Source organism: Wasmannia auropunctata, unplaced genomic scaffold, assembly GCF_000956235.1.
Source record: "Wasmannia auropunctata unplaced genomic scaffold, wasmannia.A_1.0 LD335207.1, whole genome shotgun sequence".
Taxonomy (NCBI): domain Eukaryota; kingdom Metazoa; phylum Arthropoda; class Insecta; order Hymenoptera; family Formicidae; genus Wasmannia; species Wasmannia auropunctata.
In genome coordinates this window covers 179255-193887 of record NW_012027683.1, presented here as the reverse complement: position 1 = coordinate 193887, position 14633 = coordinate 179255, and the positions used below count along the sequence as shown (strand labels likewise).

Sequence of the window (14633 nt, the reverse complement as noted above, 5' to 3'; positions counted from 1 at the left end):
AGTCTACAAGCGACAGTCGACGATTCTACTCGGATCGTTCCTGCTTCGGTAATTCGTTCTGTATATCGCTTGGATTCCTTCTCAATCGTGCTCGGAGAAATACGTCGACGGATCCAATTTTCGAGTGATACACGTAAATCGCGTGTGATCGTGTTAAACAAACTTTGCGCGATGAACTTGTGAAGTGAGAATCAATTGCGAAAAGGCGCGCGATCGACGAAAACGGAGCACCTCGCGCAATTCAAATTTTACCGTAAGGATAGAAAGGAAATATTCATTCCGATAAGCTATTCAGAAGAAACGAAGAACGTGAATAACGATAAGCTAGAGAGAGAGAGAGAGCGAAAAAATTCGTCGAAAATTTTCGGTAATTCTTCCGCCGTGTATTGCCTGGTACATACATGGCCGTAGCGGCAAGGTGAGGTGGAGGGCGGCAGGTGCGCGCGCCATCTAGTGACGTCACCGGTCGCGCCACCCGGCCGCCTCGCCGCGCGTATCCCCACCAGGCACCGCTCGTCGCGCAACCGCCGCCACCGCGCGCGCTCGTGGCTGCCTACGTCCTTCGCATACGTACTCCGGCCGTGGGCTGAACGGGCCTAGCGTCGTGTCTGTTTGCTGCTACCTCGCGCCTTGCGGTGCTCCGGCCCGTATTATCCTCGTCTCGTCTCGTCTCGTTTCGGTTCGCGTGTGACTCTCGCGGCTTCGCGCGTTCTTCAGTGCAGTGGTGCGGCAGTGGTGTTGTCCGACGATACGTACTCGTGTTAACGTTTACTCCTCCTTTGCCTCCGTCGAAAGTGAGACCGACGTGACGCGATGTCTTCATTCAAGGACGATAAGGCGCCGTGCGCCCGGCTCTGCCACATCGTCAAGTGGGACGATTTCAACGGTTACGGCTTCAATCTGCACGCGCAGAAAGGCAAGAACGGCCAGTTCATCGGCAAGGTGGACGAGGGATCGCCGAGCCAGGCGGCCGGTCTTCGCCAGGGCGACCGGATAATCGAGGTTAACGAGATCGACATCGCGAACGAGACTCACAACCAGGTGGTCGAGCGCATCAAGGCGTTCGCCAACGAGACCAAGTTGCTGGTGGTCGACCAGGAGGCCGACGATTACTTCAGGGAGAACAACATCGTCATCAAGGGGACCATGCTGAACATCAAAGTGATCAAGACGCCGGAGAGGAATCCCAACAGCGTGGAGGATCGTTCCGATGGCAGTAACTGCTCCGTCGACGAGGTAAGTGCGCTTCTCGTTTTTTGTTTTTTTTCCCTAGTATTGTGACCGTTGATCGTTAAGTTTCGGAGCATCAATCATGCGTTTTTTCTCTGTCGCGTGTCACAGGCTTTTAAATGTGTCGTTCTAAAGTTGAGGCAGTGTCACACAAGAGTATATAATAGTCTTAGAAATGAATCCTTTATTAAATCAGAATGTGCATAGCTACATGTAAATTTGACGCGTCAGAATGAATTGCCTTTATTTAATCGCGACCTGCGAGTGATATTTAATTATACGCGTACGGATAACTTTGCGGATCAATCGATATGAATATAATTCGTCGTCAACCTGTCGCTGCCTCTCGAATATTCGGAATTTTCTCGCCGTTTCCGTTGCATAATGTTTTTCTTTCCAACGGAAAATTACAGCCGGTTTATACAGGCTCAGTACACAAGTACTCAAACGGATGAAACAATGCATAAAGTAGTGTACCGACAACAAAACGTTTACTCAAACGTGTCTATGTTTCAAGCATTTTTAACAAAGTAAATCACTTGATGTGCAATTTAACGTTGTCTCAGGATTGATTAATATTTGCCTGAATGGATCTGTTGTCGCGGAATATGTATGCACAATGTTGAAAAATAAGTTGTTTTTACTTTGATGATGCGTGTATAATGGAAGATTCTTAAGATCCTTGCACAAGAGTGAGATCTTGTTAATGGTAATAATTATTATTAACAAGAGACGGAATAAATATGCTGCACAGCGGTGTATCGGTACACAGAAAATTATGAAATTCGAATAATGAGAGTAACGAGTGGCATTGAACGGCTCGTTTGCAAATTTTGGGCGATTTCTTTGAATAAATATAAATGCATGTGCATTCAAAATTGCGAGAATTGGAAATACGGACGCGCGGAAGTAAAATGGTATTGCGGACGAGGAAATCGAGTAGATAACATGCCATTCTTATCTTGCAAACCGATCCAGATTTATATATAATGGTGAATAGAAACGAACAGAAAATTCCGAACATACTTTTCTTATCTTTGATAATGAAGATTAGAAATAAAGCAACAATTTGTTTCCTTTTGTGGAAGTCGCATCCCGTTACTTATATATTCTTATCTTACTCTCCGGTGAAGAGGAGGTGAAAAATATGCAGATTTATTTCATAAATTAAAGAGAGGAGAGAAAAGTGGTTAGCGCGTGTTAAGGCAAACGCATCGGTTAATCGGCATTTTCTTCGGCCGCGAAAGTCCCGGGAGACGACGCTCCCTGTATCAAAGGAATCCGAGGCATTCGCATGGAATTTATCCGAGTCGCGCCACAGGTCCACCTGTTGAATTCGTCGCCGCCGCCGCTGCTGCTGTTGCTGCTGCTACTCTCGTGTTTACGTCCACGTTAGAAAGTGCCTCGCACGCATGCGACGCGTGCACCACCGCTATTGAATATCGACGATAATCTTAACAGCTGTCTAATAACAAGGCACATTATGCGATTAGACATATTATTACGCCGAACGAGATATTGCACTTTAGTAAAATTTTGAAAAAAAACAAATTACTTTTTGATAATGTGAGAAAATTTATAATTTTTTTTGCTCATTTATTTTATTTATTTTTGTATATTTATACGTTTATTTTATCTATTTTTGTATATTTATACGCTTATTTTGGACAGTTTTGCCGGAGCTGATAATTACTCGTTAAACATCGTGTCCACCGTATTATTATTTTTTACACTGTAGCATGCACATTCAGGTTTTGTACAGGCTTTTATAAAATACAAGCAGGTGCGCGCTATTGAATGTACACACGTCATCGTGTCGTAATTAGTTATTTCTCCGCGGAACAGTCTTGCCGTCGCTCTGTTCTTTTAGCCATTTCGATGATCGATGTGTTGCAGTAAAAGTAGTCGGAATAGAAATTCGACGTATAGCAAGGCACAAAAGAGATTTGCTCTTGCTTTCCCTCCTTGACAAGCTTACAATAATATGAAAATCAATATTAAATATATAACAATTTATGTACAGTATTAACTGTAAAATTTATTAACATATTCCATGTTTTTATTTTGGTAGATTACTTATTATCTGTAATGTGTCGTTAAATTCGGCACGTGTGCACAATATTGTACAAAATTTATATTTTATTTCATGCGATATCACTTGCTTTAATTCGCATTTGTGTGTACGACGAACTTTACAATCTCGAATATTAATATTTATCTCACATGAATTTAATTTGCGCACGGGCGTACGGCGATACTTGTTTGATATTTACGATCGCGCGGAGATCAGGTTCATAAATATTTTTATGATTGTAATCGGTTCTACCGCGATTTGCACCACGGTAATCATGACATTACGACGATAAGAAATGCGAGTATTGGAGTCGCGCTTTTACCGGGATTATCGAGTAAAGGTAATGACGCGAGGCAGGAAATGATTTAATGTCGGATCGTCAAAATCCTTTTTCAGGGAAACGGTTGCGCAAGCGTCGTAACGACACGTCTACCTCCATTTTCCCATCGGTGTATCCTCTCTCGGCGATCTCATCGGCGATGACGCGTCTCTTTGCTCGCACTGTCAGCTGACTAATAAAACGAGAAATCGCGATTTTTTTTCTCTTCACCAATCGTGCCGTGCGATTATCTTGCGCTGATTTCTCACCGACGCGTCACGTCTCTTTCATTATTATCAGTTATGCAGAAAGATGCGGCCTCGATCGAAAGAAAGATAAAGAATTATGGTAATTCAAGTTAATCATAGTAAACAACTTCGCGAAAGAAAATTAGAAGTTATTGAAAATTTTTGGAATATGATAATATATTTTTTTCATAATTCTGATTTCTAACATGTTTTTTAATATTAATAAGATAATTGACTGAATTATTAATCACATAATATTTGGTCATAATTTAGTGTCGGTTACAAATGGGTATGTTTATCTGTGCATATAAATTTATTAAAATAAAAATTTACTATGATTTTCAATTTATATATGCAGCTCGATTTATTGAAGACATTATTTATTGATGTCATTAAAGCTGTTGCGCATCTTTAGCCAAGGCTAAAATGTGCGCAGATAAAAAAATTTTAATACAGATTGCACGACGTCATTACGACTATTTCTCATAAATCATCATTTACAAGGTGTATTTTCATCCTGTTTTTGCAGAAATAATTATCTTTAACGTTATGCCTTCCTTGTACCATAATTCACTTGCATCATCCAATATTTCTCTGTGAATCCCCCAAAGGATTAGAAGACTTTTTTTTATTTCTAATGAGAATTTATCATTAAAATCAAGTAACATTACTCGTAATACTCTGTCTCGTGTTTCCTATTAATTCCACTAAAACTTTAATTAGGGACAAAGGGGTTAATTGACATAAATTGCCACTCGGTAAATATGTCGGCATTTGCGCCGAGTTACCATCGCCATCTTTTTGTGTTGTTATCAGCAACGATTGTTGCGCTTATTACAACACCGCGCTTACGTGAGTACTCAAGTAAACGCCTACCTGAACTCGATGATGCCTCCATATCGTTAGTAACATCTGTATTTGCTCGGATCCCGGAGCAATAGGCACAAATGCGAAGGAGATTCGTCGCGTATAAAATGTACGTAAAACGTTAGAGCAGCGTCTTCCTCCTAGAAAATTTTCCTTATCGATCTTTTCTCGATTTTTTCCTCAAAGATAATGAAATTGCGTTTAGAGCGCATTACGATATGTATCTTAAAACGAGGACAATTGATTGTACGACTTGGAGGTGGAAGAACGAATTACCGAAGGACGTATGTTTCTGTATTCGCGACATATCCTTTCTTTTATTTCTAGGCCATTGAATTACATTCGTTGTTCTCGTTATAAGTTGCTAACATTAGCTGTCGCTTATTTTGTGTTATAAGTTGCGTGCAGAGTAAATTATCATTTGAACTTTCAATTAGGCAGCAATTAATAATAATATGGAACGAATTGAAATTTTAGTATATGTATAAAATTGTAGAAATTATAGAATATAGTATGTATGTTACATCGTATTATGAAATACAAAGTATATCACGATCGAGAGTAGCATCTAGCTGATCTGTCGAAGCATTAGTTTCAACGCGTTCGCAATTTATCGCATCAGTTTTAATTAGCGGGTGATGTGTCGCGTAGGTACGTATGCATTCTCGCGTGTCGCAAGCGCGTGTTTATTACGCGAGAGGAATGTGAATAACCCCTATCGCGTTCTCTGAAATACGAGTCGGGTTCAATTGATGAAACGTACGAAACGATGGAGCACCATTCCTACGCATTGAGAAATGTTTTGTCCTTCATTATCAATTTTCATTACTAATTGATAGCCACATGATATAATTATCATTTTGATATTAAAATGGATATAACTTAATATGCTATTTTGATATTAATAGAATATTTTTAAATTTCGCGTTTCTTTACTTCTATTTTGTAATCGAAAAGAAGTTCGTCTTTCGCGTGTATTTACTGATGATTCTTAAATATTATTAACTTGAATCGTCGTATCATTATGCAGCATTTCTTATGTTATCGCCATGTCTTGAAATAGCAAGCGATTATATCATCTCGGCACGTGCTTAAAACGCCATCACGAGTCGGCATCATGCTTCTCGTAGTCACAAGAGTATTCACGAATGTAATCGTACCACGGGGATGAATGAAATGTGATTGAATCATGCTGAATAAGCGGAAGCTTTGCTGATTTGCACGTGCCAACGGACGGACTCTCGACCTATACACGACAATAAAAATTACCGTTTGATATTTCCTGCTTCCGATCGCGTGTAATGACTGACAGCGAAAAAAACGCTAAAAGCATTTTATTTTTTACTATTTTTGGATAAATCACTTCAATTAAAGAATATTCGAGCAGTCGAGAATAAAGTTTTATTTTTTTCGAAGAAAATTAATGCTTTATTATAAGAAAAGAGTGCGCTCTAAAAAAATATATCTATCATGGTTATTATATTTTAAAAGTCTATTTTTTTTTATATTCTTAATAAAAAGACATTAAATTCAGTAATAAATTCTCGTAAAATTTCTATTATTGTAAAAAATATGGAAATTGAGATGAATTAATTTCTGTCGACGAGAAATATTTTGACAAACATATTTTCCTTGTTTAATGCATTTCAAGTATATTGCAATATGGATAGGATTAGATCATCGTCACACTTGATTCCAGGATTAAAAAAAAACTGAATTCAACTTTTTTAGTCGCTATCTTAAATTCGCGACTCGCGATGTTTCGGTTTGCAGATGGAGACGAAAGTAACGACGTGTGTGTTATTAATATCCCGCTTACATACGCGTCGTTGTCCAGATAATGATTCATTTATATAGAGGCGGACGCTCGTGAGCCGCCAGTTTATCCACTTCGTTTAACCCTTGAACGTCGCTCGGGGATTTCGTCTTGTCGGTGAGAATTGGCAAGATTGCAGTGTAAAGGGGATACATAAAAAGATAATAGAGAAAGCGTTGGCTAATTTCAAGTATACGTCATCGGAATTTAAACCTTCATTTTAAAGGTATTTATATCCATCTTGAATTACGCGTGCAAAGAATAGTCAATTTGTAAAAATATTGTCGATAAAATCTTTGAATTGCTACTTTATCTGCGAGAGTCGTAAACAAATAAATATTGCACAGAAGAATATATTCAGGAAATGTTTGATAAAAATTAAATTAGAAGTTGGAAGTTTAGTTATACAAGACATTAGAAAAACTTGCATAATATTGACTAATTAATATTTATCTAATGCGGAACATTTATCTATCTAAAAGTCTAATTATATATTTTAACACGTGAGATAATATATAAAATAGCATTAATATTCAGGCTGATGTTCCAAATGATGCAAGTGCTAAATAGATTATTTATATATGAACTACCTTTCTCTCTAATTAAGCGACAAAATTACGAAACGACTTGTAACGATCTCCCTGTATTTATGTGAGAATACGAGAAGACGCGAAACTGATGAAGTTCGTTCCATAGGCTTTTCCTCCCCTTTTCTCTCGCCCAAGTCATCGCCTCTTCCAGTATCTCCCCTATCTCTCGTTCTCGTTGATATCGTTATCATAGCCTCCGCGATTGTTACAATCTCGTCTCGACAATGCTTTTACGATGCTTTCTCTCGTGTCCCTCGTAACATCCCACTCGATTCCGGTGGCCAGTCGTGAAAATCTCGGCGATTTGAATGCGAAAACTCGCTCGTTTGACGATCGAGTTTCGAGGCGTGCTTAATCTTATCCGGCGCCGCTAATAAATCTGACATATCTATCGTTTTATAATTCTTGCATGTCGATTACGTGATTGTGTCCCAGGGTCGCGACGATAAAGGTATAAAGTCGCGTTTAATTTTATATACTTATCAGTTGGCGATAGATAACAACGCTTTTAGTGTTGTTTTTAGTTAATTTTTTAATTTACATGTTTTTAGTTAGTTTTTAGAATAGAGCTTCGACAAGTAATTTTTCAAATAATTTATTTCTTTATGACACGATTACGAAACGGACGCAAATATTTTCGAGCGGGAAGATCATTTTAATAACTCTCAGTTTCATGCAAAAATCCCCGTTCTTGATATGCGATACAATAATAGCAGCAGAGCTGCGCTCAAGGAGGAAAAGGATCACTCGAATGGAACGAATTCATGGTAGTTATGCGTGTCTTATCGTGCCATGCGGTAGGGAATGAGTCATTCTATGCTTGCCGCGGAGAGCTCGCATACGAAAAGTCGTGATGGCTCGCTCTTTTTTGCGGAATAAATTACAACATCTTACGACGCAAATGGCCAATATCTTTTCCATGTCCGTACGCAGAGTACTATATCAGAAATGCAATTTAAAAGTTGTTTACAGTTTGAAGAGGATATTTCTAGAACGATAGGTGTTGTCGGTCAAGTATAAGATAATTTCAGGTAAAAAAATTTCAGGTTTTACGATTTCTCCAATTTTATGTTTTTCTCACGACGTTCGCGCATCTCCTTTTTCAATAAACTCTTGAAAATTGTACTACCTTGCGTTCTGACTAAGAGTTATACGCGCTCGGATACATCTGTCTGTTGTTTGCTCAGGCGGTTATCGGTGCACCTGCGCCAGCAACAATGCGCGGCTCTCGGATGCAAGTCATTACGCTATTAATCGCAGGAAGTCGCGTTTTTGGAGGACGCGCTGACGCGTTTTACGACCCCATTATCAATTTCCGCGAGATTCGCGATTCGAATATTTTTTACGAGAGCATCGAGTAAATGCGCGCACACTTTCTTTCGATCAGAAAGATCGCTGTCCCTCTCTCCGACGAGTTTCCACTTCCGGTGATTTTTACGACGTTACATAAATTCCGCGTTCAAGTCGATCCGTCGAGACGTGATTGCCCGCATCACGGTCATATTACGTTTAGATTTGATTTACATACTTAGGAAAAAATAACGCTTTTTAATAGTAGAGAAAGAGTGTCGTTTTTAATTAATAATTAAAAAAAAGGACAATTAAATTATAATATTTGAAGGAGTTTACATTTACGGAGTTTATAAAATATGTAGCTATTTCAATGAAAAAAATCTTTATGAATATATTTTTAGAAATGTAATTTTGTTAAGTATTGAATTTACAGATAAATAAAAAGAAAGTAATTTTCAAGTGATTTATCGTGCTAAAGACATCGTTGCAAGGTAATTACTCTCTATCTAGGTAAAGTTATGAATATGTAAACCGTGGAATGGGTGACGGAACTTCGTTTTCTATGACGTTAACATACTAGTTATGATAATGGAACGTGTGGGAGGCAGACGATCGAGAGATTCTTCCCTATCGTAGGCAGTTATAATAATGTATGCGACCGAGATTCTTTCAGCAATACGTAAATTCTTCATGAAATTTTAACGAAAGAATTTAAATTATCTTGAGATTAATTTAATAAAAAATGATTACTTGCTGTCTGCAAAAATTCTAAAAACCAAATTTTTACGTGTATTAGAGAATATTTAATTAAACATTCTTCTTTAAGTATTGTTTGTTACACGTCATCTTGTTAATAGAATTTTTGCGAATGACGTGCGCGGATCGATTGCATAATAGAGGATTCGAGGAAGTCTGTGTACAATTGCGAATCGCGATATTGTACTCCCGATACAATTAATAGCCATCCCGCGTTTCCCATGCCGAAATAGGACATTTCCTGCCTCTTTTGCGTAACGCGACTAACACAAATGCAAAATAGTGTGCCATATTCCAATGTAAATTTGTCGCCTTTTTTCTTAGTGTGATAAGCTATTCGCGAGTTTAATCTTAATGAGCATTTGAAATACACCATGCAAAATTTATTTCTTTGTCAATCATTCTTTTTCCAAAAGATATAATTATGTTTTTTTTTTAAGCTCTCACTCATTTATTACATAAGTCGTGAAAATTTAATGTAACAACAATGAGGGTGATACCTCGAATTCCGTTATTCGATCTTATTCCATTTCCGTGTCTCATTCTAAGAACGTTTTTAGAGGAAAACCGTGCCAAAAAACCCGTGCACGTCTCGTCTGAATACGTATGTAGATAACGGGGATTCCCCTTCCAAGAAGGAAAACGAGCATTGCACCATGATCACATAGATATAATTAAATACTTGTCTGCGTAACCCGACGATAAACGCTTGTTTGAAGCGCGATATGCGGCGCTGCTAGTTTCCCCCCTCGATTAGCGATTTTATTCTTGCGTCAGCGTACGCGTGCGAGAAATTACACGTTGCTGTGCCCTAAAGAGCACAGGTGAATTTATAGCCGAGAGAGAGAGATGTAAAATACGCGAATTTCCACATTTATTAATAATCTTAAAAAATGAATTTGATATTTGGATAAGAGAATAAAACATTAACGTCGGTGTGCGTTAACGTCGTATCCCTCGATGTGCAATCGAGAGATGCGACTTTGAAGACTTCGAAGCCTGATTCTGCGGTTTTGAAATTCTCTGTGACAGAATTGTGGGTACGTTCCGATCGAGTTAACAAAAGGAAAAATCTCGCTCGCGCGCGAAGCGTTTCATGGTCGTCGCTGTCTCATGGCACAGATACCCGTTTTATGGTATAGGGCCGTTGCGTCAACAACAGCGGAATAAAAACGTCGTGTGCAATATGCGCGAAAGTCACCGTGAACGAAGATACAGAAGATATTGCGATAACGTCGCGTAAAGTCCAGTCTCTGTGCAGAATCGTGACAAAACGCAATTGTGACTCGGCCTTGTTCTTCATCTTAATCTCGATTTCTAATAATATTTAACGATGTCATTTTTATATCGAATGAAAGAGAATTTGGAAAATTTTTGCAATTCGCCAATGAAATTGATCCTAAAGGCACATTTAATGTACATAGGATATTTCAGTATTTTATTATATCGAGTTTTCATTTATTACATTAAAAATTGATTCTAAATAAATAGAGGGAAATTTATTGTAGCGGGAAGAATTCTCTTTTACTGCTAGTTTTGTACAACGAAATTTCGCTATCTATAACTAATCGTACCGTTATATACCTTGTCCAGTGGCTAGTTGTTGCACCGTATTACTTTAATTACGCGTTCGATTATCGGGACACAATTACCGCGGGGAAAGCAAAAGGATACGTGTAGTTTCGTATCGCGGCGAAATAAATAGCCACATGCGGCTATATATGCGATAATTCGGAGCACTGAAAGCCAGTCGTACGTGAAATTCAGTATGTAGGACTGTAGCGGCCGCTGTAGCGATAGCCGACTAACATTATTTCGAAGGGATTTAAACGGTTCGCGGCGGCACGGGGAAAACCGGTTCTCTCTCCATCGTCGTGCATGACGCCAAGTAATGGAATTCCTTTAAGTACCGTTCAGAGTTGCATCAGGATCCAAGGTCATTATAAGTATCTCCTCCGCGGGCAGCGATCTTTATCCGTGTATCTCGCGTGCACTCGGTCGGGTGCGCGATATTGGCCGAGAAGCGCCGCGATACAATCGCGAAATACCCGGGCGGAAACTCGTGTCTCGTTAAATCTCTACAGTAGGCATTTGTGAATCCAACCGTATTACGCGGCCGCGGCCGCGGCGTGCAGTTTTTGTCTGCGCGCTGCAGAAGGTTGCGCACCAACACGGACGAAGCGTCAAAAAAGCCGCAGTGTCATTCGGCCTAAAAGAAATATCTCGTCTCGTTCCGTTTCTGCCTCCGTAATGCGGACGTAGAGCGAGCGATCTTTATCTGGATACTATTCCAGTAAATTATAGCCATGCGAAGCCATTAAAAAAGTTCTGTTAATAATCAAATTATATAAATTATACATATATACGTAATGAAATCCAGTGTATCCAAGCTGCATATATAACTTCCGTATCTACTTATATTTGCTGACCAACATTACTTTGCATACCGATATTTCTGTGTGCATGCTGCTTTTTTTATTTTATATATTATGTTATTTATATATGAATCGTATATATATGTAAGATGCCCTACTTTTCTTGCGCATTATTATTTAATGATGGATTGTCCGGTCAATTTTAAGTCGATTGTTCCCGCATATTATCCTTTATTGAATAACAGTCCTATTTTCCTTCAATAATACGTGTATCCTTGTTCTCTTTTTGTTTCAGAACACGCAGAAGTCTATCGACTCCAACGACACGGCGCACAGCGATAGTACCACCGTCGCGCAGACGACGGCCGACGGCAAAGAGTCTAACATGCGAGAAAATGGCAACGGCAGCATGAACCACGTGCACGGTACGGGCAACGGCACCGTGGGCGTCGGGGATGGCGCGAACAACAGCGAACCTCGATCCCAGGGCCTGAACTTGACGATGAGCGCGAAGGAGCTCAGGGAGATGCTGGCGCAGCGCAAAAAATACGACCCGAAGAAAGAGTCGATCGGCTTCAAGGACAAATTCGACATCGTGCAGAAACTGTAGACGCATCCTCGTGCCTCTCTTGTGACGTCGGTAATCCTTCACTCCTTTCTTCCTTTATTTCTTCCTTCTCCATCGTTATCGCCGCCGGCGAGCGCTCGGCGACGATGACGACGACGACGATGGTTCCCTTCCTACGATGTAATGCATTTTGTTGTAATCGATCAAATTGTTGTCGTTATAATAAAAACACGATTGTTTAGATTATCGTGGACACTGAGCATTGACATCGATATCGTAATATACATACATTTATTTGCAGCGCAAAGGGTGCTGCGAAGTGTATTCGGATAACGAAAGGAGGTAATGTTGTACCCTATATTGTTAATTCTTAGTTTACATTACTTATTTGTAGTTTTTGAAGGCGAACTTACATGTGCAATCTCTGTCGCTTCCGCGCCGGAAGTCGACAGATTTCGAGTCACCGGTCTATCAACATTTAATAATAGAACTATGAAATACGAAGAGAGTTATTTTTAACGAAACACAATTTACACAATTTTGTCACTTTTTTCGTTAATACTTTGTACAACTTATTACAAGTTACGTGGTAGCCCGAGAATATAATTTTTTTTTTGAAGTAATAATTTAATCTTAAAGATGTTCCTGTTGTAATTAATTACAACGCGCTTCCTGATTAATGAATAATTAAATCTCACTCTTTCGACTTGATTATCCACGGTGTCGTCATGTTAAATTCTAAGCACCGTCTCGTCCGTAAAATTCGGGAGATCCGTTCGCCTCTTCTTCCCACGACTTTCTCCGGCGAGAATTGATAGCCGTCTCCTGATGTAGTAATCGTCTCGAACGTTACGTTGATCATGCGAATTCTTCGCCGGCTGAGGACGGTTTCTAATTCCCAATCGCGCGCAAATGAGAGATAACCTCTGATAAATATTTCCTTAATGCGTATTGACAAATTGGAAATTTATTTCTCGAATATTATTTCTCGATGCCTCGACATTTTATTGACCAACAGATCAAATGTTTAATTAATCGCGGAGCGTGTTCAATAAATCATAGGAAGACAGCTTAGCGTTCGTAAATTTTAAAGAATTATAACAAACATTCAGTTATTCAAAAAGAAACTCCAGATATCTTAAACACCTGTCTTTTATTTCGCGAACGTTAATCAGTATACGACTTACCGTTCGATTTATTGCAGTCGCTCTCGGTTAAGGCTGTGTAATGGAGATTACACGGTTGCCAGGACGAGTTTGATGTCGACACGCGGAGAATTCGACGCGCGCGGAATCTTCCGATAATCGTGCGCGAAGCGTAGATAATATTCGCGTGAGTCGGCCAAACGGCCGGTTGCAAAACCGTGGACGTCAATTTCGACGTTGCATTCGGGGAGGGAGAAGGATTCGTGATTTCGGTTCGTAGTCGCGGCACGGCTGTAAGGACTCGCAAGGACGGACGTTCCTCGCGTGCGCGCTGCAACAGGTCTATGAAATCAGTCGGTCGCCCGTCGTGCGGTCCAAGGACGGAGCGATCTGGGAGAAAGTACAGGCCAGACGTCGGACGAGTCTCGGTTAATCTCCGTTATCGAATTCAGGACGCGAGTCGTTCTTTTACGTTGCGCGTTGCAACACCGGGCGGATCGATGCAGGAATTGAACATCCGTGAATTTTACAAATTACGATGCGTCATACCTCGTATATATTTTGCTCAGGCCCGATTCGGTACTTAACGCAGTTAATTGGAGCACTAAGATTAATGTGGGCATAACAACGGTTGCATTTCGCGATTAAATATTTTTCATTACAATGAATAATTGCGATGCTGATTCAATAATTCAATTATTGAATCAGTAATTATTGTCTGAATAGTACTGACAATTCGACGTGTAGCACATAATCAAGCTAGTATACAAGTCAATTGCAAAAGTTCCTAAATTTTTTTTGGTTCTCCGAAACACGTTTCTCACATTTGATTATTTTTATTAGTGCTCCAATGAGATAATATCGAACAATTCGCGACGTGATTTTGTTTTTAAAAGGGCTAGTAAGAGATAATCTTGATCGGAGAGTTCACTCTCCGATCAAGTATTTTTCCGATAAGAAACGGTATCATACCCGATAAACGTATAGTGTTAGTGACTAATCGGACCAATCCAACTCCGCTGTAGTTAATTGCTGATTTAATTGCCAGCTTAACGATCTAGTTATCTCAGGTGATAGGATATGAATATTGCCTCGTGATTAGTACAATGATGTTGCATGTCTTATCGATGCATTTAATAGCAGCCAGGACAAACGTTTTTCATTTAATCATTTTATTCTTGAAATTTAAAAACAATTCGAGGTTTCGAGTGCAATATAAAAAGGGGAGATAAAATTAAATTTTTGAAAAAGTTACGCATTATTTCTAGCCATGCGATTTTCGCTTTTCTTCCTCGTCTCATTCCTCGTTTTCGCATTTCTTTTTCTTTAATTATAGCTACCGATTTAACGAC

At 39.5% G+C, this 14633-nt stretch overlaps 1 protein-coding gene across 1 annotated transcript; it reads left to right on the top strand.

Annotated features, from left to right (window-relative positions):
* The first annotated feature begins 558 nt into the window (after window positions 1–558).
* On the top strand, window positions 559–12850 carry LOC105457561 (Na(+)/H(+) exchange regulatory cofactor NHE-RF1). Its single transcript, XM_011702298.1, has 2 exons — window positions 559–1236; window positions 11864–12850. Exons 1-2 carry the CDS (start codon window positions 814–816, stop codon window positions 12176–12178), a joined length of 738 nt encoding a protein of 245 aa, XP_011700600.1. The 5' UTR covers window positions 559–813; the 3' UTR covers window positions 12179–12850.
* The last annotated feature ends 1783 nt before the right edge of the window (window positions 12851–14633 follow it).

Coding starts and splice junctions, on each gene's coding strand:
- LOC105457561 (XM_011702298.1), top strand. CDS start 814: ATGTCTTCATTCAAGGACGATAAGGCGCCGTGCGCCCGGCTCTGCCAC. Junction 1,237..11,863: donor GTAACTGCTCCGTCGACGAG/GTAAGTGCGCTT, acceptor TTTTTGTTTCAG/AACACGCAGAAGTCTATCGA.